The sequence below is a fragment of the Aquarana catesbeiana genome, linkage group LG11, assembly GCF_042186555.1.
Source record: "Aquarana catesbeiana isolate 2022-GZ linkage group LG11, ASM4218655v1, whole genome shotgun sequence".
Taxonomy (NCBI): Eukaryota; Metazoa; Chordata; class Amphibia; order Anura; family Ranidae; genus Aquarana; species Aquarana catesbeiana.
The window spans coordinates 109027344-109054349 of record NC_133334.1 but is presented as its reverse complement, the minus strand read 5'-3'; the positions used below and the strand labels follow the sequence as shown (position 1 = coordinate 109054349).

Below are 27006 nucleotides of genomic sequence, written 5' to 3'. Positions count from 1 at the left end.
TCAAATGTGACTAACTATTCAAACTTGTCACTGGACAACCTGGATTCATGCAGTTCAAAATGTCAAAGTAGAACCAAAGGCAAAAGGTGTTTTTTTTTTTTTTTTTTTTATTTTTTTTTTTTCCTCTATTTTGGATATAGTAATGGAGGGTTTTAACTCCTGTCAGTGTGTTTTTTTTTTTTTTTGTTTTTTTTTTTTTTTAATCTCCATCTGTGTTCCGTTGGGGAGCTTCCTCTTCACTTCCTGCCAAAATAGGAAGTTAAAGGAAATCCCTCCAAGTGAGGGAATCCCAGGGTGTCACAAGGGTCACCAGAGGTGTCCCCAATTGAAGACTTTCCTTCCTTTCCTGTTTTGGTTACAACCCAAAATGTTAGATTTTCTTTTACTTTCACTCTTGGTGATCTAATATCGGTTATATAATGTAATGGTACCCAATTTCCATTGTGTCCTATTATCTCAGTTAGCACAGTTCTGCTTGATGCCCCCTTCTAGCTGAAAGGTGTGCATGCAAAGGTGGATGACCTATTGGAGAGTTGGCCTCATGCTCGTCCAAAGAGTTTGGAGATTAATGCTTTCATGTCCACTGCCTGTGGGCCATGATTTTTGTTTGGTTATGCTATGGTTCCCATGTACGAAGATCTGTTGGCTAGGAGCGTTAATGCAGTCCACATGAGGTGGCCAGTCTCTTGGTGAGGCATAAACGAACATCCCTAAAAGAGCAAACAAATCTGCTGTATTCACGGGAAGGTTTCCGCAGCCAATGGTCTTCCACCAACATCTGTATGTGCGAATATGCTCGCATGAGCATATTACAGCAAAACTGACACTGGGGGACATCTGACAACATACAATTAGTAAAAATTTCCACAACAATGAGATGAGCACAGAAAAGTACTTGCATAAAAATGCCTTACCATCATTCATACATCCTAGAAGGTCCAAATTGCAGATTCCTGCAGCAAGAATCAGTGGATTCTTGTGGCTGGAATCAGACTGTCCACAGCCACCTGTGATACCAGCCACAAGAATCTGCTGATTCTTGCCGCAAGAGTCTGTCTGGACCCTATTGGTGTGAGAATGAGACCTTTGTCTGCCTTTTAGTTGCCTCCTTTTGCTGTGCTGCAAACATACCATTCTTTTCCACTTTTTTGATGCTTTTGGGAATGTCTGAGGCTCTGTGTGCTGTGGCTGCATCCCCTCCCTGGCCCTAATAGTCCTGGGAGCAGCTGGGGAAGCCTCACACGATGTGCAAATCGCACAAGGCTTCCCCAGCTGCTGCCAGGACCTTGACGCAGTTATACAAGTTCTTTTCTTTGGCATGCATGGGGTTTTGACAGGGTCTCTTTAAAGCCATCAGTTTTTAAAACTGCTAATAAAGTTCAAAACTAAAAACAATAGAAAAAATATGAGTAAATTAAATTCCTGGGTATAATGGATCATTGTCTTGCCATACTTTTACAAAGATGTAATGTTAGTAGGATTGATGGTCCTTGTATATACCGCAGTGAAAATAAACCACCAGTTTTTATATCCCTAAAATATTCAATAATTCTAAAATTAAGTCTTTCTTTTTCATGCATCATGGGACACAAAATTAGGCTAATATTCATTACCCGCTGGGTTATCTCCAGGGGAATGGACACTAGTAGACCAAAGGTCTGTAGACAGGAAGTTATCCCCTATATAACCCCTCCCATACAGGAAGTACTTCAGTTTTTTACCAGTGTCTGCAAGGTGGATGGCGCGGTTGTTTGAGCTCTCTGAGCTCCAGGTCTCTAGTCCCACAAACGGTTCTTAAATCAAGGGATTGACCGATCGGATCCATTTCACACAGGCTTTATATGCTTAAATGGTACCCGAGCCTCGCAAAGAAGACGCAAGATCCTGCCTGTGATGCGGCCTCCGGGCGCTGGATCCTGCAAAGTGGAATCCTGGACACTACAGCTCTAAGGCATTCCTGCAGGGTGCTGTACATGTCCAAGGGAGTGGACCCTAAACATGAAAAGGGTACCCAGTCCTTTGAAGGTCCTCAAGTGACAGGAACCCGCCGTGATGGGTGAAGATTGGGCTCTTAGTTTCTAAGCTGCCTGGGCAGTAACCCCTTTATTATTATTATTATTGTGGGGTGTCCCAGTGATTGTAACAATCAGTCAAGCTAGCTAGAGGCTGGACACCTGTGTGCGGTGACCATACAGGGGAGTTTTGGGCTAGCTGTGGGTGTTTGCAAAGTGTACCCTTTTTTTTTTTTTTTCCTTGTGTCTGGCTGTTTTTTACCTGTATGATGGCACACAATGCTGCACCATTTTGCTTGGTTTGCCGTGGCGCACATGCGTTCGCAAGAGCGGCGCTGGGCTCAGCAGTTTGTTTGGTGGCCATGGCATGCGCGATAGCCTTTATCTGGGTGCACGATGATTTGCGTCATACACAAATACAGCCATGCCCGTTCGCCGGGACCATGCACGTTCCGGCGCACAGCCAGCTTATTTAAGCTGTGTATTCCAAGCATGCGGTGCTTCCAGAAGGCAGCTGTGGGACACAGAGCAGGCTCTGAAACAGGCACTTGCAGCGGTTCATTTCTCCTTACCCGGGTCACGTGAGTCGCCAGGTATTGCTTGGCAGGCTAAAGGTGCTTAGCAGGATTGTTGCATAGGGGCTTGGTAAGCCCTATTAACCACTTCAGCCCCGGAAGGATTTACCCCCTTCCTGACCAGAGCACTTTTTCCAATTTGGCACTGCGTCGCTTTAACTGCTAATTGCGCGGTCATGCAATGCTGTACCCAAACGAAATTTGCGTCCTTTTCTTCCCACAAATAGAGCTTTCTTTTGATGGTATTTGATCACCTCTGCCGTTTTTATTTTTTGCGCTATACACGGAAAAAGACCGAAAATGTTGAAAAAAAATGATATTTTCTACTTTTTGTTCTAAAAAAAAACCCAATAAACTCAATTTTAGTCATACATTTAGGCCAAAATGTATTTGGCCACATGTCTTTGGTAAAAAAAATGTCAATAAGTGTATGTATATTGGTTTGCGCAAAAGTTATAGCGCCTACAAACTAGGGTACATTTTCTGGAATTTACACAGCCTTTAATTTATGACTGCCTATGTCGTTTCTTGAGGTGCTAAAATGGCAGGGCAGTACAAACCCCCCCCAAATTACCCCATTTTGGAAAGTAGACACCCCAAGGAAATTGCTGAGAGGCATGTTGAGCCCATTGAATATTCATTTTTTTTTGTCCCAAGTGATTGAATAATGACAAAAAAAAAAAAATTACAAAAAGTTGTCACTAAATGATATATTGCTCACACAGGCCATGGGCATATGTGGAATTGCACCCCAAAATACATTTAGCTGCTTCTCCTGAGTGTGGGGATACCACATGTGTGGGACTTTTTGGGAGCCTAGCCGCATACGGGGCCCCGAAAACCAATCACTGCCTTCAGGATTTCTAAGGGCGTACATTTTTGATTTTACTCCTCACTACCTATCACAGTTTTGAAGGCCATAAAATGCCCAGATGGCACAAACCCCCCCAAACGACCCCATTTTGGAAAGTAGACACCCCAAGCTATTTGCTGAGAGGCATGTTGAGTCCATGGAATATTTTATATTTTGACACAAGTTGCGGGAAAGTGACTATTTATTTATTTATTTTTTTTTTTGCACAAAGTTGTACTAAATGATCAATTGCTCACACAGGTCATGGGCATATGTGGAATTGCACCCCAAAATACATTCTGCTGCTTCTCTTGAGTACGGGGATACCACATGTGTGGGACTTTTTAGGAGCCTAGCCGCGTACGGGGCCCCGAAAACCAATCACCGCCTTCAGGATTTCTAAGGGTGTACATTTTTGATTTCACTCTTCACTGCCTATCACAGTTTCGGAGGTCATGGAATGCCCAGGTGGCACAAACCCCCCCCCAAATGACCCCATTTTGGAAAGTAGACACCCCAAGCTATTTGCTGAGAGGCATGGTGAGTATTTTGCAGCTCTCATTTGTTTTTGAAAATGAAGAAAGACAAAAAAAAAATTTTTTTTTTTTTAATTTTCAAAACTTTGTGACAAAAAGTGAGGTCTGCAAAATACTCACTATACCGCTCAGCAAATAGCTTTGGGTGTCTACTTTCCAAAATGGGGTCATTTGGGGGGGGTTTGTGCCACCTGGGCATTCCATGGCCTCCGAGACTGTGATAGGCAGTGAAGAGTGAAATCAAAAATTTACGCCCTTAGAAAGCCTGAAGGCGGTGCTTGGTTTTCGGGGTCCCATACGCGGCTAGGCTCCCAAAAAGTCTCACACATGTGGTATCCCCGTACTCAGGAGAAGCAACAGAATGTATTTTGGGGTGTAATTTCACATATTCCCATGGCATGTTTGAGCAATATATCATTTAATGACAACTTTGTGCAAAAAAAAAAAAAAAAAAAATTTGTCTCTTTCCCGCAACTTGTGTCACAATATAAAATATTCCATGGACTCGACATGCCTCTCAGCAAATAGCTTGGGGTGTCTACTTTCCAAAATGGGGTCATTTGGGGGGGGGTTTGAACTGTCCTGGCATTTTATGCACAACATTTAGAAGCTTATGTCACACATCACCCACTCTTCTAACCACTTGAAGACAAAGCCCTTTCTGACACTTTTTGATTACATGAAAAAATTATTTTTTTTTGCAAGAAAATTACTTTGAACCCCCACACATTATATATTTTTTAAAGCAAATGCCCTACAGATTAAAATGGTGAGTGTTTCATTTTTTTTTTCACACAGTATTTGCGCAGCGATTTGGGGAAAAAACACACTTTTTTACATTTTAATGCACTAAAACACACTATATTGCCCAAATGATTGATGAAATAAAAAAGATGATCTTAGGCCGAGTACATGGATACCAAACATGACATGCTTTACAATTGCGCACAAACGTGCAGTGGCAACAAAATAAATACATTTTTAAAAGCCTTTAAAAGCCTTTACAGGTTACCACTTTAGATTTACAGAGGAGGTCTACTGCTAAAATTACTGCCCTCGATCTGACCGTCGCGGTGATACCTCACATGCATGGTGCAATTGCTGTTTACATTTGACGCCAGACCGACGCTTGCGTTCGCCTTAGCGCGAGAGCAGGGGGGACAGGGGTGCTTTTTTTTTTTTTTTTTTTTTTTTTCTTTATTATTTTTTTGCTTTTTTATCTTATTTTAAAACTGTTCCTTTCATTTTTTTTTTTTTTTTTTTTTTTAATCATTTTTATTGTTATCTCAGGGAATGTAAATATCCCCTATGATAGCAATAGGTAGTGACAGGTACTCTTTTTTGAAAAAATTGGTGTGATAAAATGCTTCCCCAATTTCCCAATGGCGCTATTTACATCCGGCGAAATCTAAGTCATAAAATGCTCGTAGCTTCCGGTTTCTTAGGCCATAGAGATGTTTGGAGCCACTCTGGTCTCTGATCAGCTCTATGGTCAGCTGGCTGAATCACCGGCTGCATTCTCAGTTGAGACAGGAGAGCCAGAGAAAAACACGGAAGACGGTGGGGGGGGGGGGGCATTCTCTCCCACTGCTTGTAAAAGCAGTCTAGAGGCTAATTAGCCGCTAGGATTGCTTTTACATGAAAGCCGACCGCTGGCTGAAAAGAATGATACCAAGATGATACCTAAACCTGCAAGCATCATTCTGGTATAACCACTCAAAGTCGTGAATGGTGTACCTGAAGACAAAAAAAGGTTAACAATAAAGCACAGTAAACGGTAAAGTATAAAAAATTGCATACCTGAAAAGCAAACATGATAAAACATAATAACAATAAAACATTGCAGAATAGAATACAGTAAAAAAGAGCAGAACAAGAGAGAGAATAGAGAGAGAACAATAAAACGACAACTATTATTTTTTATTTTATATTTTTGTTTGTGTTTTTTTTTTTTTTTTTACACTTTTTTTGTAACTGTAACTTTTATAACTGTAACCGGTTCCAGGTTCGGGTCTCTCAAAATGCGATGGCATCTTGGGAGACCCTGTGAAAGTGTGTCTAGTCTGTGCAATGCTGTACCCTACGCTAATACTCAACTAGTGAATGGTAGCGTTCAAAACATTCACCAATGCAAAGACCAGGATTGACAGGAGGGACAATAATAGCGGGTGTCACGCCTATATCCGCGTTTGCTGCAGACACAACATCTTTTTGGGGGGGTTCGTTGGGTAGGGGTACTCGGGAGGACATAAAAATGCCTCTCATGCAGCCGACTGCATTTGGTTGGGGATGTGAATGGGGGAAGTACGGGCGCTGCAGAAGTGGTGGGTTCCCAATTAGGATTGGCGAATGCAGCAGGAAGGGCACTATGGGCACGACGGGCCTGTGTTTGTCTTTTTGATGGCAGCGGGACACTATTTGTGCTTGCCACCTCACCAGCTTGAACTGCACTTATGGGACTCGCCACGTCACCAAGTGTTACTGCAGTGCTGGTTTGACTACGACCGGGGTGTACTAGGCCGCTGGCGCTTGCCAGTTCACCAAAACGCTACCAAAAAAACTGTTAACGATCGCAGGGATCAGGCCTGACTCTGTGAACGCTGCAGTTATGCGTTTAGTGTTTTGTAAGTGACAGTGATCGATCGATACTACACTTAGGTGGGCTGGGCTGGGTCAGGCGGAGGGGCAAAACGCAGGTGCTAGCAGGTATCTGGGCTGATCCCACTAACACTGCGTTTTTGGGAACCCTAAACTGCTGGGGACGCTAGTATAGATCTGAACGGATCAGATATTGATGCGATCAGATACTATACCACTAAGGGAGGCGTATGCTGCGTGCGTGGGTGTTAGCGGTACTGGCGCTAATCTGACGCTGCCTGGGGCGACGCATATCACCGCGGGGCGATCAGGGGGCTAAACCTTTATTCGGTAATAAACGGCGGGTGCCCTGACACTATAAAAAATAAACGAACTAACCAGCGTCACCTGTAACGGTTATACGGTGATCAGTGGTGAAAGGGTTAACTAGGGGGCAATCAAGGGGTTAAAACATTTATTAGATAGTATATGGGGGTCCATGTCGCTATAAAACGCTGACGGCGAACCTAAATATTTACGTCCCTAACTAGCGTCACCAGCGACACTAATACAGCGATCAGAAAAATGATCGCTTAGCGACACTGGTGACGGGGTGATCAAGGGGTTAAAACTTTATTAGGGGGGGTTAGGGGGGTATCCTAGACCTAAAGGGGGCTAACACTCACTGCCCTAACACTGTAACTGTCACAAACTGACACCAATACAGTAATCAGAAAAAAAAAAAAAAAAAAAAAACCTGCTTGGTGTCAGTTTGTGACGGGGGGGGGGGGGTGATTGGGGGGGGATCGGGGGGGGGGGGAGGGAATCGGGGTGTTTTGTGTGCCTGGCATGTTCTACTGTGTTGTGTAGTGTTGGTGCACTCACATACCTGTCTTCTCTCCTCGGGCCGGAACGGAAATTACCGAGCCGAGGAGAGATGACATCATTTCCTCTGCCTCTGTGTACAATACAGAGGCAGGGAAATGATCCCATTGGCTGGGAGCGATCGCGAGGGGGGGGCCACGAATGGATGGCCTCCCCCCTCACCACCGATCGCTGGGGGAGATTTGCCGACCGCCGCAGGCACCGGGGGGGGGTCCGATCGGACCCCCCACCCGCGGGCAGGCAAGGACGTACCTGTAAGTCCTTTTGCCTGCCCGTGCCGCTCTGTCGACGTACATCGTCGTGCGGCGGTCGGCAACTGGTTAAAGGGTCTCCCTTCTGAGGTGTGTTAATACTACACCCAGATACTCCCGTTTTGTGGCTAGTAAATGTCTTCAAAAAAGCCTTTTTTTTTTTTTTTTTTTACCAAAATGGTTCGTTCTGCCTTTAACCACTTCAATACCAGGCACTTAGACACCTTCCCGCCCAGCCCAATTTTCACCTTTCAGCGCTGTTGCAATTTGAATGACAATTGCGCAATCATGCTACACTGTACCCAAACAAATTTTTTATCATTTTGTTCCCACAAATAGAGCTTTCTTTTGGTGGTATTTGATCACCTCTGCGGTTTTTATTTTTTGCGCAACAAATAAAAAAAGACTGAAAATTTCGAAAAAAAAACACGTTTTTCTTTGTTTCTGTTAAATTTTTTTGTAAATAAGTACGCTTTCTCCTTCAATAATGGGCACTGATACGGCGGCACTGATGGGCACTGATACGGCGGCACTGATGGGCACCGATGAGGTGGCACTAACGGGCACTGATGATGGGCACTGATAGGCAGCACTGATGGGCACTGATAGGTGGCACTGATGGGCACTGATAGGTGGCACTGGTATGCGGCACTGATGGGCACTCATAGGCGGCACTGATGGGCACTCGTAGGTGGCATTTATTGGTATATATGGGTGGCACTGATGGGTACTTATGTGTGGCACTGATGTGTGGCACTGATAGGTGGGCACAGATGGGCACTGACAGGTGGCACAGATGGGCACTGACAGGTGGCACAGATGGGCACTGACAGGTGGCACAGATGGAGCATTGCTGGGCAGATCTGGGCATTGCTGGGCAGATCATGGACATAATAGTGCCAATCACTGCCCATTTGTGGGCACTGATTGGCACAGATTGGGCACATGTGGATGGCCATGGGGTACATACCTGGCCATCCATGTTGCCCCTTCCCTGGTGGTCCTAGTGGCATCCCTGGTAGTCCAGTGGGGTGATCTGAGGGGGGGCTGCGCTGATAAACAATCAACGCAGACCCCCCCTGCCAGGAGAGCCGCCGATCGGCTCTCCTCTACTTGCGTCTGTCAGACGCGAGTGAGGAAGAGCCGATCAACGGCTCTTCCTATTGACAGCGTGATCAGCCGTGATTGGACATGGCTGATCACGTGGTAAAGAGCCTCCGCCGGAGGCTTTTTACCAAGATCAGTGTAGCGGTGTGTCAGACTGACACACCGCTCCACCGATCGCTGCGATGCGCGCCATGTTATCCTGCTGGACGTCATATGACGTCCAGTCAGGATAACAGAACCACTTCCCGGACGTCAATCCGCTATAGGGCGGGCGGGAAGTGGTTAAATTGCTTCTTGCAGAGGTTATTGAGCCTCCCTGGTCCTCTTTGAGATCCCTGAGGCCTCTTCAGGCCACACAGGCTTTCCCCTTACACCCTCTGTTGGAACAGGCGGCGTATGCTGTTGGGAACATCCTGGCAGGATTTTTGTTCCTCATAAGAGGTTTTCCCTTTTGTTTCCCGTGGATGAAAAGTTCAAGTGGAGCATGCCAGCCATAGTTGCAGCAGTCTCTTCCTTAACCACTTCCAGCCCACGGACGTCATATGACGTCCTGGGCTTTGGGCGGGTATATCTGAATGATGCCTGTAGTTACAGACATCATTCAGATATTGCCGGTTTCAGCCGGCGAATCTCTACACCATAGGAAGGATCATAGCGGCCGTTCTGCCGCTTGATCGTTCCTATGGGAGGCGAGATGGGACGTCCCCCCCCCCCCCTCCCGCCGCCCTCCGGTGCTTGCTCCGACTCACCGTTCTGATCGGTGAGGCGGAGAGTGGATCCGCCGGCGCCGGATGTAGATCATAGAGATTTCCGGCGGACCAGATGGTCCCCGGAGTCTCTATGATCGTCGGAGGCCAGGCGCGATGTTATGACGTCACGCCCGGCCTCTCCATTAAAAAAAAACGGCGCCGCTTCGGCTGGGAAGCGGCGATCGTTTTATTTTTATTTTTTTTATTTCAGGCTTCCCAGCCTAGTGGTGAGATATGGGGTCTTATTGACCCCATATCTCACTATTAAGAGCACCTGACATGTCATATTGCTATTACAAGGGATGTTTACATTCCTTGTAATAGGAATAAAAGTGATCAATTTTTTTTTTTTTTCAAAAAAGTGTCAAAATAAAAAAAAATTAAATATAATTAACAATAAAAAAAAAAAAAAAAATTTTTTTAAAGCGCCGCTGTCCCCGTGTGCTCGCACGCAGAAGCGAACACATACGTAAGTCCCGCCCGCATATGAAAACGGTGTTCAAACCATACATGTGAGGCATCGCCGCGAACGTTGGAGCGAGAGCAATAATTTTGGCCCTAGACCTCCTCTGTAACTCAAAACATGTAACCAGTAAAAAAATTTCAAGCGTCGCCTATGGGGATTTTTAAGTACCGAACATTGGCGCCATTCCACGAGCGTGTGCAATTTTGAAGCGTGACATGTTAGGTATCTATTTACTCGGCGTAACTTCATCTTTCACAAAATGCAAAAACATTGGGCTAACTTTACTGTTTTTTTTTTTTTTTTTTTTTTTTTTTTTTTTTAAACACAAAACAGTTTTTTTCCCCATAAAAACGCGTTCGAAAAATTCCTGCGCAAATACTGTGTGAGATAAAAAGTTGTAACAACCGCCATTGTATTCTCTAGGGTCTTTGCTAAAAAAAACATATATAATGTTTGGAGGTTCTATGTAATTTTCTAGCAAAAAAATGTTTTTTACATGTAGGAGCAAAGTGTCAGAATTGGCCCGGTATTGAAGTGGTTAAACAAGAACTTGACTTGTCCAGTAGATAACGCACAGGGCTTGAAAGACCCTGTTGACAAGAAATTGGAATCATTATTAAAGGCTTTCTTTTCTTTGGCCAGTTCAGCTATTCAACCAGCTGTTGCAGCAATTGGTATCTGCTATTCCGTAAAGGATCAGATCAGATGGCCTGACAGATCTAACCAGGAGGATGATCTTCCTGAAAATGAGGCAGATATTCCTGAGTGCTATGTTTGGCTGTTGAAGCCTTAGGATTCAATACAGCAGGTTTTTCGTTTGGCTCTTTTGTCTGTACATATGCGCAGACTTTTGTGGCTTAAGAACTGGTCAGCCGAGCTTCCTTGTAAAAAGTTATTGGTAGGTTTCCCCTTTCAGGGGAAACGTTTATTTGGTGATGATTTGGACAAATATATGCAAAAGGTTTCCGGAGGGAAGAGTTCTCTACTTCATGTGAAGAAAAGCACCAGGCATCCCTCGTTTAAAGCCTCAGGCACTGCTTCCTCAAATGTCTCAGCGCCAAGGCAGTTCTGCCGCAAACAGGACGCTAGGGCCAGGGGCAAGGCCAGGCCCAACAAAAGCCCTGGGTCCAAAATTCTTCTAAACCCAGCACCAAGCCCTCCTTTTGAGGGGACACCCCCACTCCATCGGGTGAGGGGAAGGTTGCGGCACTTTGCAGACATTTGGAGTACAATAGTTCAGGACGAAGTGGGTCACCTCAACTAAATCCCGCGGTTACAAGCTGGAATTGTGGGGGGGTTCCCCCTCAGAGGTTTTTAAGATCCAGCGTTCCCTCGGATCCTCCAAAAAGAGACTTATTGCTTCAGGCACTACATCATTTAGTAACAAATAGTATCTACTCTTTGGCCAAAAAAATAATGTCCACGGCAGTCAGCACTAAAGGTTAGGATCATAGAACCACTAAAACAAATACAAAAGGTGCAGCGCCAGTCAAAGGAAGGTTGCAGTAGAAGACACGGTGGTGATTTATGGCAGGACTGTTCATCACAAACGATAGATGGCTACATCATTTAGTGCATCAAGGAGTGATTGTAGAGGTTCCTGTACCCGAAAGTGGTGCAGGGTTTTACTCAAACCTATTTACGGTTCAAAAACCAAATGGGGACACAAGGCCCATTTTGGACCTAAGATCCCTGAACCAGTATCTACTGATCCAGTCCTTTCGGATGGAGTCTGTCCAGTAGCCTCACTCCAGATGGGAGACTTTCTAGCCTCCAATATAAAGGATGCGTATTTACATGTACCTATCTTTCAGCCTCATGAGAGGTTCCTGTGATTTGCAGTAGAGGAACATCATTTTCAGTTTGTGGCTATACCCTTCAGGCTTGCTACAGCTCCCCGGGTGTTCACAAAGGTCCTAGCACCAGTACTGGGTCTTTTAAGGGTCCAAGGGATCCTGGTGCTCGGGTATCTGGACGACCTCCTGCTCAGAGATCACTCACTACAGGCTCTAGAACATAACATGTACAGTGTGGTGTTTGGAAAGCTTCGGCTGGATCATAAATACTGAAACGTCAACCTTGAGACCAGCTCAAAGTCTAAAGTATTTAGGTCTGATCCTAGATACAGTCCAAGCCAGAGTATTCTTGCCACAGCAAGGCTCTGTGCCCTGAAGGATCAGGTGCGTCAGATAAGGGGCCCCAGACAACCCTCCATTCTGCTCTGTATGAGTCTTCAAGGGAGGATAGTATCATCCTTCGAGGCGGTGCCCTATTCCCAGTTCCATTCCAGGCCTCTACAAGACATCTTGTTGGTTTGGAACAGGAGAGGACAAGCCCTGGATTATCCAATGTTCTTATCTCCTTGGGCACGCTTAAGCCTAAACTGGTGGTTGCGGGATCAGAACCTGCGAAAGGGAAGATCCTTCTTCTTCCCGGTAACTTGGAGAGTACTGACTACAGATGCCAGTCTCTCAGACTAGGGAGCGACCCTAGAGGGGCTCACAGCTCAAGGGAAATGGTCAAGGACAGAACAGATCCTGCCCATCAACGTCCTGGAATTACGGGCAGTACGACTGGCCCTACGGTCATGGACGGTGGAGCTTCAGGACTGCCCTATCGGGGTTCAGTCTGGCAACAATGTCATTGCAGTGGCCTATATAAACCAACAAAGCGTTACCAGGAGTCGTTCAGCTCTGGAGGAGGAGAACCACATACTAGCCTGGGCAGAGGGACATGCCGATTCTTTCGGCAGTCCATATCCGAGGAGTAGAGAACTGGAAGGCAGATTATCTCACCCGCCAGCAGATCTGCCCGGGGGAATGGTCCTTACACCCAGGGGTGTTCCAGGAAATTTGCCAACGTTGGGGATGGCCAGAGGTGGACTTACTGGCATCCAGGTTCAACAACAAGCTACAGCAGTTTGTGTCCCGAACAAGAGATCCTCTGGCAATTGGAGCAGATGCTCTGGTAGTTCCATTGAGCCAGTACTCCCTGGTTTATGCTTTCCCTCCAATCCCTGTCCTTCCACATTTGTTGCGCAGGATTCGGAGAGAGGGAGTTCCAGTCATTCTGGTGGCACCAGCCTGGCCCAGATGGCCCTGGTTCCCAGAGATTGTGAGACTGACAATAGATGGGCCATGGACGCTTCCATGGCACTCCGATCTACTGTCTCAAGGTCCTATATTCCACCCCAATTTACAGTCTCTAAATTTGACGGGATGGCTATTGAAGCCACTGTGTTAAAAGATCGTGGCTCCTCGGGACCAGTGGTGTCTACCCTAGTGAATGCTAGAAAAGCTGTCACTAGGAAGATTTAGCATAAGGTCTGGAAGACTTTTTTATAGTGCTTGGTGTGATAGCCAAAAAATGGCATCCTTTGAAATATGTGATTGGGAGAATTCTCTTTTTAACAGTCAGAGGTCAAGTTTCGGCCCTATCGGTATTCTTACAAAGGCCCTTAGCCTCCCATTCACTGGTCCGAACCTTTATGCAGGGGGCAACTCACTTTCTTCCCCCCCATTAGGTCACCTATGTGTCCTTGGGACTTGAATTTGGTGCTGTCTGTATTACAGAAACAACCATTTAAACCTATCAGGGAAATTCCATTAGACTTGCTGTCACACAAGCTAGGCTTCCTGGTGGCTATCACCTCGGCTAGAAGAGTGTCGGATTTGGCAGCCCTTTCACGCAGGGAACCATACTTGATACTCCACCACGACAGGGTCGTGTTACGACCTATTCCATCCTTCTTGCCAAAAGTGGTATCGGCCTTTCATTTAAATCAGGACATTATTTTGCCTTTTTTCTGTCAGCCTCGTTCGGCGGAAGAGAGACTTTGGATGTTGTCTGGGCAGTCAAGGTTTATTTGTCTAGATCTGTGGAGATCTGAGGATCAGACTCCCTTTTTTTTTTAACCAAAAGGACCCAAGAAGGGGCAGGCAGCTTTCAAAGCTTCCATTGCCAGTTGGGTCCATCAATTGGTCATTCAGGCCTCTGGTCTGAAACGTAAAGCTCCTCCCTTTAGGGTAAGAGCTCATTCTACCAGCGGTGTAGGAACCTCCTGGGATTTACGCCATCAGGTATCTGTGGCTCAGATTTGTAACGCTGCTACCTGGTCTTCATTACATACGTTCACAAAATTTTTATCAAGTGGATGTTCGAGCAGCCGAGGATTTGGCTTTCAGCCACAAGGTCTGATTGCTATTGTTTGGCAGGGTGTCTCCCTCCCCTCAAGGCTATTGCTCTGGGACGTCCTACCAGGTAATGAATATTAGCCTAACTCTGTGTCCCATGATGTATGAAAAAGAAAATTAGGATTTTTTTCATCATGCTTACCTATAAAAAAACTTTTCTTTGAGTACATCATGGGACACAGAGGTCCGTCCCCTCTTTTTGAGGATTTAGTACTTTCTACAAAACTGAAGTACTTCCTGTATGGGAGGGGTTATATAGGGGATCACTTCCTGTCTAAATACCTTTTGGTCTATCAATGTCCATTCACCTGGAGAGGAAGTATAACCCAGCAGGTAATGAATATTAGCCTAACTCTGTGTCCCATGATGTACTCAAAGAAAAGGATTTTATGGGTAAGTTTGATTAAAAAATCCTATTTTTTCTTAAGATAAGCATGGCCATAGCTTATTTAGCCATACTATTTCTGTGTGTTACTTAAATGCACTAAGTTCTACACTTGACAGGCTAAAGTCCTCTGTTGGCTGACATCACAGAGCCGGTCCAGGCTCTGCAAGGATCCCAACAATAATGTTGGGATCTGCCCAGATGCTTGACTGGCAGCTGGCTCAGCCTATCAGTATGTTGCTGAGAGCCTGAGCCAGCTGTTCCCTCCCCTCCACAGCCTGGCGCTCCAGTGAGTGCTGGAGGGGCAAAACAGAGAGCCAGCGACCGACACTGGATCGATGCTGCATCATCTGAGTATGTATGTTTTTTTTGTTTTTTTATTCCTGTGTTTCTCTTTTAATATCTTATAGTTAGCAATTCCATTTTACTATGGCCACACAGTAGTTTAGGAAGAAATGTAGATATCTTTGATTTAGGACATTAAATCTGCAATCAGAATTTGTTTTTTAGTGGTTTGACTACAGTAAACTAAATTCTGATGAGGAAATCTATCGATCAGCCATAACATTATGACCACCCACCATAACTCATCAAGGCATGGACAACATCTCAAACTCATTTCTCAATCCATTCTAGAATTCATGAGATCAGGCTACCTTTTTCCATTGCTCTGTGGTCAGCTCTAATGCCCACGTGCCCCTTGTAGAGGCTATTGACTGTGGACACAGGTCGCTATGGGCATTCTTGACCAGTGCGCGGCTACACAGCCCCATACACCATAAACTGCAATGTACTGTGTGTTCTGACACTTTTTTTATATTAGAAACCAGCATTAACGTTTTCAGTAAGCTGAACTACAGTAGCTCTTCTATTGGATTGAACTACATGGCTAGTCCTTCACTTTCCATGTGCATCAGTGACCCTTGGCCGCCCATGACCCTGTTGTCGGTTCCCCAATTTTATTTTCGTGGACCACATTTGTAGGTCCTGACCACTGCAGACAGGGAACATCCCAAGAGCAGCAGTTTTTGTTGCTCCAACCCAGTCTTCTAGCCATTACAATCTGGCCCTTGTCAAAGCATCTCAAATCCTTGACCTTCTTTTTTTTTTTTTTTTCCTGCTTTTAAACACCTGTTCACGTGCTGCCTAAATATCCCACCCACTTTCAGAGTTATTCACTTTACCTGTCAGTGACCTTAATGTTATGATGATATAGATATAGATAGATAATTTTTTTCATGTAACCTGAATCTTCTTTCTGTTCTGACAGGCTATGACTTCGCTGCAGTCCTGGAGTGGTTCGCAGAGCGCGTTGATCGTATCATTCTGCTCTTTGATGCCCACAAGCTGGATATATCAGATGAGTTTTCTGAAGTTATCAAAGCACTCAAAAACCATGAAGATAAAATCCGTGTTGTACTTAACAAGGCAGATCAAATTGAAACCCAGCAGCTTATGAGAGTATATGGGGCCCTCATGTGGTCATTGGGCAAGATCATCAACACTCCAGAGGTGGTGCGTGTGTACATTGGTTCATTCTGGTCCCATCCACTGCTCATACCAGACAATCGTAAACTGTTTGAAGCAGAGGAACAAGACTTGTTCAAGGACATTCAGTCTCTACCAAGGAATGCTGCTCTTCGCAAGCTAAATGACCTCATTAAAAGAGCTAGGCTTGCCAAGGTGAGAAAAGGGTGTAACATTTTTATATTTATGTAACAACTCCATTGTCCTTTTTATGTTTTAAGGTATATATTTAACGCTCGAGCTACAGTAAAGGTGTTCAGATGTATTTTTTTTTTTTTGTTTGTTTGGAAAAGACAAAAATATTCCCATCTGGGTAATCGATGTACATTGCAGTTTGAAAAGGAAAGATATTTATTTAAATAACATTAAATTACAAAATGGCTTGTGTAGCGATTTTATATGCTATATTAATTTTATTTTATTTGCTGTATTTTTGCACAAAATTGGAAGTTATCCTTTAAAGAGGAAGTAAACCCTCTTTAAAGGATAAACACCCTGCAGGACAAAGGCATAATGAGCTAGTATGCATAGCAAGCCTTAATCCAGGCTTACCTGTAGGTTAAAGTGGTCTGTAAGGGTTTACAACCATTTTAATATTTTAAAGTATATTTACACTCTTACAGTCAAATTATAGGAAACCTCACTATGTTTGGGCTCTTAGTTAGCATACCTAAAGTGATCAGTGCGGGCAGTTAAAAGTAGGGATGCACCGAATGGGTTTCTTGGTGCCGAAACCGATACCGAAAATAAATCTTCCTTGATCCCGAAAACTGAAACAACACCGATACCGAAAGTGACTGTTTTTTAAAAATATTTTTATACAGGAGATGGTCCGAGACTGGGGACATGGTACAGGAGATGGTCAGAGACTGGGGACATGGTACAGGAGATGGTCAGAGACTGGAGACATGGTACAGGAGATGGTCAGAGACTGGGGACATGGTACAGGAGATGGTCAGAGACTGGGGACATGGTACAGGAGATGGTCAGAGACTGGGGACATGGTACAGGAGATGGTCAGAGACTGGGGACATGGTACAGGAGATCAATGCAGCCTCACCAGTGCCTGTCAGATGCAGCCAGCCAGTGTCCCCGGTAGTGCAGCCTGTGCCCCATTGCAGCTAGTGAAGGGAGAGCCGCCGCCGCTGGTTTGATTACAGCGCCAGGAACATCACAGCTTTCATTTCAATAGCTGTGTGTTCACTGCTGCACGCCTTCACATACAGCCCCTCCCCCTTGTCCGGGTACGTTGATAGACAGATCACCCATCCAATGGGACGGGTGATCTGTCTATCAATCAAAGTGCCCGGACAAGGGGGAGGGGCTGTAGTCCTGGGCAGTGGTTCTAAAGGCTGCTCTGTGCAAAACCATTACACAGAGCAGGTAAGTATAACATGTTGTATAAAAAAAAAAAAATCACTTTTACCACTTCAGCCCTGGAAGGATTCACCCCATTCCTGACCAAGCTCTTTTTTGCTATACGGCACTGCGTCGATTTAACTGACAATTGCGCAGTTGTGCGATGTTATACCCAAACAAAATTGATGTCCTTTTTCCCCACAAATAGAGCTTTCTTTTGGTGGTATTTTATCACCTCTGCGGTTTTTATTTTTTGCGCCATATACAAAAAAATAGCGACAATTTTGAAAAAAATATTGCCTTTTTTCAAAATAGTTTTGTACTTTTTGCTATAATATCTCCAAAAAATATATTAAACAATTTCTTCCATAGTTTAGGTCAATATGTATTATTCTACATATTATTTTATTTTATTTTTTTTTTGGCGTGATTGCTGTGGACAGATCAGACACTTTTGACATTATTTTGGGACCATTGGCATTTTATACAGCGATCAGTGCTATAAAAATGCACTGATTACTATGTAAATGTCACTGGCAGGGAAGGGGTTAAACACTAGGGGGCGATCAAGGGGTTAACTGTGTCCCCTCGGCATGTTCTAACTGTAGGGGGGGGGGGTGGGCTCACTAAAACATGAGAGATCACTGCTCCCAATCACTGGGAGCAGTAGATCTGTCATGTTGCTAGGCAGAACAGGGAAATGCCTTGTTTACATATCCCCGTTCTGCCTCTCCGTGCCACGATCGCAGGCATGCTCCTGCGGTGGGCGTGCACGCACCTGCTAGCCGCGGATGATGCAGTGATGTACGGGTATGTCGTTTTGCACACCCATGCTACTTTGCCGACGTATGTCAGTGTGAGCCAGTCGGCAAGTGGTTAACCACTTCCTTACCAGGCCAATTCTGACACTTCTCTCCTACATGTAAAAATCATCATTTTTTTGCTAGAAAATTACATAGAACCCCTACATAGAATTTTTCTAACGCGTTTTTTTGGGGAAAAAAACTGTTTTGTGTTTAAAAAAAAAAAAAAACAGTAAAGTTAGCCCAATGTTTTTGCATTTTGTGAAAGATGAAGTTACGCCGAGTAAATAGATACCTAACATGTCACGCTTCAAAATTGCACACGCTCGTAGAATGGCGCCAATGTTCGGTACTTAAAAATCCCCATAGTCGACGCTTGAAATTTTTTTACTGGTTACATGTTTTGCGTTACAGAGGAGGTCTAGTGACAAAATGATTGCTCTTGCTCCAACGTTCGCAGCGATACCTCACATGTATGGTTTGAACACCGTTTTCATATGTGGGCAGGACTTACGTATGCGTTCGCTTCTGCGTGCAAGCACACGGGGACAGCAGCGCTTTAAAGATTTTTTTTTTTTTTAATTGATAATTATATTTTGTTTTTTTTATTTTGACACTTTTTTGAAAAAAACATTTTTGATCACTTTTATTCCTATTACAAGGAATGTAAACATTCCTTGTAATAGGAATATAACATGACAGGTCCTCTTAATGAGATATGGGGTCAATAAGACAATAAGACTAGGCTGGGAAGCCTGAAATAAAAACAAAAATAAAACGATCACCGCTTCCCAGCCGAAGCGGCGCCGTTTTTTTTGAATGGAGAGGCCGGGCGTGACGTCATAACATTGCGCCCGGCCTCCGATGATCATAGAGACTCCGGCGACCATCTGGTCCGCCGGAAATCTCCTATGATCTACATCTGGCGCCGGCAGATCCGCTCTCCGCCTCACCGATCGTAACGGTGAGTCGAAGCAAGCACCGGAGGGAGGGGGGGGGGGGGCGTCCCCTCTCGCCTCCCATAGGAATGATCAAGCGGCGGAACGGCCGCTATGAACGTTCCTATGGTGTAGAGATTGGACGGCTGAAACCGGCAATATCTGAATGATGTCTGTAACTACAGGCATCATTCAAATATACCCGCCCAAAGCCCAGGACGTCATATGATGTGGGCGGGCGGGAAGTGGTTAAAGACACTGTGGGGAAGATCAGCATCAGAACCCAGAGAAGGTGGAGGCTGATATACTGGAGGTAATAGAAGGCATTACAAATACATTTAAAGTAAACTTTTATTAGTGTGCATTATAATTTAAAATCATATCCATGGAAAAAAAGTCTCAGCTTTTAGTACTACTTTAATATACAGTGGGGACGGAAAGTATTCAGACCCCCTTAAATTTTTCACTCTTTGTTATATTGCAGCCATTTGCTAAAATCATTTAAGTTCATATTTTTTTTTTCCTCATTAATCTACACACAGCACCCCATATTGACAGAAAAACACAGAATTGTTGACATTTTTGCAGATTTATTAAAAAAGAAAAACTGAAATATCACATGGTCCTAAGTATTCAGACCCCTTGCTCAGTATTTAGTAGAAGCACCCTTTTGATCTAATACAGCCATGAGTCTTTTTGGGAAAGATGCAACAAGTTTTTCACACCTGGATTTGGGGATCCTCTGCCATTCCTCCTTGCAGATCCTCTCCAGTTCTGTCGGGTTGGATGGTAAACGTTGGTGGACAGCCATTTTTAGGTCTCTCCAGAGATGCTTCGGCCCAGTCTGAGGTCCTGAACGCTCTGGAGAAGGTTTTCGTCCAGGATATCCCTGTACTTGGCCGCATGGCTGCAATATAACAAAGAGTGAAATATTTAGGGAGGTCTGAATACTTTCCGTCCCCACTGTAAAAGATTTATAGTTCACTTCCCCCCTTCATATAGCTTCATGTCTGACTCCTATTTAAAATGCCCATATATCCTACTTCTGGGTGTATTTATTATAAAAAGCAAACTGCATAGGTGTGAACCGAGCCTTATGCTATATTCATACGAAAAATCTTTGTACATTCGCTGAATGAAAAGAATGTTGTTTAAAAATGTCACTTGCTTTTATCATTCATTTTTAAAATCAATGTAATTTCTGAACGAAAACCACATACAGTGGGGAAAAAAAGTATTTAGTCAGCCACCAATTGTGCAAGTTCTCCCACTTAAAAAGATGAGAGAGGCCTGTAATTGTCATCATAGGTATACCTCAACTATGACAAAATGTGGAAACAAATCCAGACAATCACATTGTCTGATTTTTGAAAGAATGTATTTGCAAATTATGGTGGAAAATAAGTATTTTGTCGATATCAAAAGTTCATCTGAATACTTTGTTATATATCCTTTGTTGGCAATGACAGAGGTCAAACATTTTCTGTAAGTCTTCACAAGGTTGTCACACACTGTTGCTGGTATGTTGGCCCATTCCTCCATGCAGATCTCCTCTAGAGCAGTGATGTTTTGGGGCTGTCGCTGGGCAACACGGACTTTCAACTCCCTCCAAAGTTTTTCTATGGGGTTGAGATCTGGAGACTGGCTAGGCCACTCCAGGACCTTGAAATGCTTTGTAAGAAATGCTTCTTACGAAACCACTCCTTCATTGCCCGGATGGTGTGTTTGGGATCATTGTCATGCTGAAAGACCCAGCCACATTTCATCTTCAATGCCCTTGCTGATGGGAGGAGGTTTGCACTCAAAATCTCACGATACATAGCCCCATTCATTCACTTTTTTGCCCCACTGTATGCTGTTTGAAAATTTCTTTGACCAAGAAGTTTTCTATTCTGACCCTAATTTTCCCATCACTGTGGTCGAAGACTAACGTCGATTTGACCCCAGTAACTATTAGAAAATCGTAAAATTAGATTTTTTTTTTTCTTTTCTTTTCTTTCAAAAAAAAAAAAAAAAAAGACATTATTTTTGTATGCCCAGCATATAATATATTAGTTCTATCTGAAAATCGCCAAAAACAGTCTTTAATTGTTTTTTTATTTTGAGTCTGATATTTACTTGATTCATATATATTCATATATACAGTATATCTCCTCTGTTCTTCTCAGAGTGGATTAGAGATTTTGCTCCCTAACCATATAGTTGGTTATTTTATATTTACCGCTGCATATAGATATCTAATAATTAAATTGCCTTTTTTTTTTTAACTTTTCATACGGTATTAACTAAATTATACACTACATTTTTTTGAGGTTATTCAATCAATCAAAACAATCGCCAAACTAATCGATTATGAAAATAATCCCTAGTTGCAGCCCTAATTAGCACTTTTCCTTCCAGTTGTCTTTGCAGCTTGCTCTAGCAAAGGTTTGCTTACAGTGGGAGAAGATATGTATTATGTGATATGTATTATGCTAAAAAAAAAACCTTATGCATGCAGCTCCCCCCTTTGTACTTACCAAAGCCCGTTCTCAATCCAGTGATGTGCATGAGAGCATCTATCAGCTCTCTCCCTCCTTATTGGCTCAGACGCCGCAGCGGGACCCATTGGCTCCTGCTGCAGTCAATCACAACTAGTAAGAAGGGGGCTGGGCTGAGCCATTCTCTGTGTGACAGAGGGGGGCTTGGGAGCGAGCACACACAAGTACCCCGATAGCAGGTGGACTGCTATTGGGGCACTCGTGGGAGAAGGGGATAAACCAGGAGCATGGGTGGGGTACCCAAGAAAAGGGGTTTCGGGGGTGCTTTGTGCAAAACCATACTTACCTGTATGACATGTTTTGTAAACTCCTAATTTTTTAAAATTAAAACAATCACTTTTTAATTGTTAATTTTGCTTGTTTCAGGTTCATGCCTATATTATTAGCTCATTAAAAAAAGAAATGCCAAATGTATTTGGGAAAGACAATAAAAAGAAGGAGCTTATTAACAACCTGGCTGAAATCTACATGAAAATTGAAAAAGAACATCAGATTTCTCCCGGAGATTTTCCAAATCTTAAGAAAATGCAGGTGAGAACTGAGATCACTGAATGAAATCCTCAGTCATGTAGGTCAAGGACTTCCTTTCTGAAATTCTGATGAGAGATTCTCTGCACAGATGTTACACTTCATATGTTTCAGAAATTAGTTTGCATTCTGATCACAGCAGTTTAAATGGTTAGCGGTTTACTGCACAAAGAAAGCTTCAGTATAGGTGGTTGGGGAATTCAGTTAAACAGTTATATGTAGTATATACGTTACCTAAAAGAAAACGTTTATTCTGCTTATAGTTTAGTTATATGTAGTATATAAATTACCTAAAAGCAAATGTTTATTTTGCTTATAGTTTGGAATTCTGTGCTTCTCTTTGCACTGTGTAAAGAAAAAAAAAGCACAATTTTTTTTATTTTTTTTTACATTTTTTTTTTAAACAATAGAGAAATCACAAGCAGCTGTGTATTGAATCATAGCAGCAGGCTAAACAAGATGTTTTCAGCACATATTTCCCTTTTGCCATTATGTAGATCATGTGTATTAGAATGTGCGAAAATGACTTTCCTCTGTCATGTCAGATGCAGGTTGGCGTGGAATGCTGCCTCTTAACCCAATTATTAGAGTAGTATTGTATTACCTTTTCCAACTCCTCTTTGCTAGAAGCCTGTTATTCTTGTTTTTTATTCTTAATAGAAATTGCTGTTTTTTAAAATCTCATTTTAAATATAATTTTGATAAGCATTTTGTATTATGGCACTTTTATTCACAAATAGAATAGATCTAAGTGGTATTAAACTTCAAAATAAAAAAAGCTGACTGGCAGAGTTTTTTTTTGGCGGAAAAGACTCTTCTGCCATAAATACTTAGGCCCCTTTCACACTGGGCGGTAGGGGGCGTCGGCGGTAAAACAGCGCTATTTTTAGCGCTGTTTTACCGCGGTATTCGGCCGCTAGCGGTGCGGTTTTAACCCCCCGCTGGCGGCCGAAAAAGGGTTAAAACCACTCGTATAGCGCGGGTATAGCCGCGCTGTCCCATTGATTTCAATGGGCAGGAGCGGTTTAGGAGCGGTGAATACACCGCTCCTTCACTGCTCCAAAGATGCGGCTGACAGGAGATTTTTTCTTCTCCTGCCAGCGCACCGCTTCAGTGTGAAAGCCCTCGGGCTTTCACACTGAACAAACAGCGGAGGCTGTTTTGGGGCGGTTTGCAGGCGGTATTTTTAGCGCAATAACGCCTGCAAACCGCCCCAGTGTGAAAGGGGCCTTACTCCTGCTTGTCAGTGGTAATGTACACTGAGCTGCACATGCACAGCTCCGAGTACATTACAGCACCCACTCTGTGCGTGGTGATGTCGTCATAGCGTGGCCGTTTAAAGCAACTGAATGGAGCGAACCCTGAAGGAAGACCAGGAAGGTGGAAGTACCACCACTCTGACGGCGCAGCACTGGATGTCTTCCTTTGACAGGTAAGCATGTCATAATATGCTAGTATGCGATGAATACTACACTATGGCATAAAGCTGCAGGGGACCTGGATAAGAAAAAAAAAAAGTTTAATACTGCTTTACGAATAAATTGATTTAATAGTATAGATCAGGTATATGCAATTAGCGGACCTCCAGCTGTTGCAAAACTACAAGTCCCATCATGCCTCTGCTTCTTGGTGTCATGCTTGTGGCTCTGTCTTGCTATGCCTCATGGGACTTGTAGTTCTGCAACAGCTGGAGGTCCGCTAATTGCATATCCCTGGTATATATAATACTAATCAGAAAAGGGTGGGTAAAAAATTAAAACTTTTTTTTTTTTTTTGTCTGACAGCAAAAAGGGTAAGAGAAAGTTCCTATCCCTACTATTGGGTACAAATTTAAATCTGGTAAAACTTTATAACACGTGTGCTCAATTGAAATACACAATCAACTTCCTTTTAAATTGCAGAAAAAAACTTTTGTGTTTAATTTTTTTTTTTTTTTTTAGGAAGTTCTAATGACACAGGATTTCACCAAATTCCAGTCCTTAAAGCCAAAATTGCTGGACACAGTAGATGACATGTTGGCCAATGACATTGCACGGCTTATGGTCCTGGTTCGGCAGGAAGAATCCCAAATGACAAACCAGGTTGTTAAAGGTGGTGCATTTGAAGGAACCATGAATGGTCCATTTGGCCATGGCTATGGTGAGGGAGCTGGAGAAGGTATCGATGACCTAGAGTGGGTAGTAGCCAAAGATAAACCAACGTATGATGAAATCTTCTACACTCTTTCACCTGTCAATGGAAAGATCACCGGAGCTAGTGCCAAGAAGGAAATGGTGAAGTCCAAACTCCCCAACACAGTGCTAGGTAAAATCTGGAAGTTGGCAGATGTGGACCACGATGGGCTTCTTGATGATGAAGAATTTGCCTTAGCAAATCACTTAATAAAAGTAAAGCTAGAAGGGCATGAATTACCAGCTGAGCTACCTTCACATTTAGTTCCACCTTCAAAACGTAGAGGGGAATGAACACTGTTCTGCCTTTACTTTCTCTTCTCCTACAGTCTTCCACACGTATCTTCTTGAATGCTTCCCTCACAAAGAACTCCAGCATTGGGAGGGGAAGTATGGGACTTAATCTAACACAGCTTTAATAAAATAAATTAAACAGGACTGGGTTTTGAAGAAACTGAGTCATGTGTAAGCAGTGAAATTCATTTGTTAGATTTGTTTAGCAGCCTGTGAAATAGAATTGGTTTAATTACACCTTCTCTCTTAGGTATTTTGTGTTTTGAAGAAAGGTCAACCATTTTTAATGGAGCACAACAAGCTATGCTTTGAGCCACTCTACATGCCTAGATTTTGATTGAACAAAACAAACTCCCTTCCATCAGGTGTCCTCCTCTATATGTTCTACAGCTTTCTGCAACTATTTTGTGAACCTCCGTAACATAGCTGCATTGACAAGCAGTATCTTACTGCCTCTCTGGATACTGAAAAAGGCTACCAAGGATACATTTGAACTTTCCAAATGGACTCTGCAGTCCTTGATAACATGTTTACTTTTATGTATTTAAAGTGTAGCTTCACTTAAAAGATAATATGGGGAAGCACCCAGATGTTTTTACTGCTATCCAGGCCTCTGGCAGAGGGATCTCCCTTCCCTTTTTGTCACAATGACAGTGATTTCCTCAGACAAAGTGAGGAAAAATATGCAACACAGATGGAAATAAAATGGTTAAGGAGGTTCTAATCTTCTCCTATACTTGCAAAAAGATTTTTGTTTGTTTTACAGATTTTTTCCTCAATTCCTCTTGGATCCAACAGGTAATGGGAGAGTGAGGGGAAATCTCTCTAATGGAGCCCCGGATAGCATTATAAGCCTGACTGGTTCTGAACCAACACCACTTTATTCCATACTAAACAAAACACAACATTTTTTTTTGGTGGAAATACACTTTAATCAGGGCCTCCTATTTTATTGTGGTTGTCTTGCACAACAAAATTGTGCAGTTGCTAAAAAGTTTAACACTCTGTATTTAATGCCAAGAAATGTCTTTATGCTAAGATTATCCTCATCAAATTCTTCCCACCAGCTTGATTTGTGAGCTGTCTCTGGTAATGAACATATTAACTTGGTGATTTCTGGTGTATCGATCCAGCTTCTTGTTTCTCATTCCACCATAATGTCAGTATTAAACAGTGCTGAGCTTAGTTTTCTTACAGCGCTTCCAAAACAATTGAAGTGTAATAATCTGCTGTTCACTACGTGGTACAAAATAATTTTTTTATAGAATAATTGTGTTTATTTGTAAGAAAGCAGTTAATCTATATTTACAGAATGTACATCTAAACACCAACCGGTGCCTTTTCACCCATACTTCATTTTTTCATCACATATTTCTGTAATATAAATCAATTTTTTGTTTTTTAACAAAGCTTTTATAAACTATTTCTTGGTAAACTGAAGTCTTTGCTTTAAAATTTTTGAATAATTTGGTGGTATGGCCCCGTGTGTTGGGTCCTTTTGAAAAATGTAAAGATTATTTGTAGATTTACACTGACATGTGGTCAAAGTATTGACGACTTCCTTTAAACGCACATGAACTTTAATGGTATCCCAGTCTTAGTCTGTAGGGTTCAGTATTGAGTTGGCCCACCCTTTGCAGCTATAACGGCTCAAATTCTTCTGCGGAAGGCTGTCCACAATGTTTAGGAGTGTGTTTATGGGAATGTTTGATCATTCTTCCAGAAGCGCATTTGTGTGGTCAAGCCCTTATGTTGAACGAGAAGGCCTGGCTTACATTCTCTGCTCTAATTCATTGAGTGGGCCAACTCAATATTGAACCCTACAGACTAAGACTGGGATACCATTAAAATTCATGTGCGTGTAAAAGCAGCCGTCCCAATACTTTTGACAGTATAGAGTAAATTAGGAGTTCATACGCCTGTGCAGCATTATGACATCTGGAAGTTTTGTCTTTTAATAATTAATAAAAAAAACAGAGGCAGGCATAGGACAAAGGACTAGTTATCCCACCTTTTCCCAAATAATAGCTTACATTCTATACCTTTTTTTTTTTTTCTGCAATGTCTTGGAGGTGCTGAGTAGGCCTTTATCTTGGTAGAGGCACAGGGGTTATTTACGAAGGGCAAATCCACTTTGCACAAAGTGCTTGTGGAAGTGCAGTCGCTGTAGATCCGAGTGGGACATTCAGGGAAAATAAAAAACAGCATTTTAACTTGCACATGATTGGATGATAAAATCAGCAGAGCTTCCCCTCAT

The 27006-nt window shown here is 43.2% G+C and overlaps 1 protein-coding gene across 1 annotated transcript in view; it reads left to right on the top strand.

The window, feature by feature from the left end:
• Nucleotides 1–26189, top strand: part of EHD1 (EH domain containing 1) — a 69259-nt gene extending 43070 nt beyond the window's left edge. Inside the window, exons 3-5 of the mRNA XM_073604868.1 lie at nt 15860–16272; nt 22123–22287; nt 24225–26189. Of these exons, the coding sequence (XP_073460969.1) occupies nt 15860–16272; nt 22123–22287; nt 24225–24749 (1103 nt within the window). The 3' untranslated portion in view covers nt 24750–26189. The remainder of the gene's footprint in view (nt 1–15859; nt 16273–22122; nt 22288–24224) is intronic.
• The last annotated feature ends 817 nt before the right edge of the window (nt 26190–27006 follow it).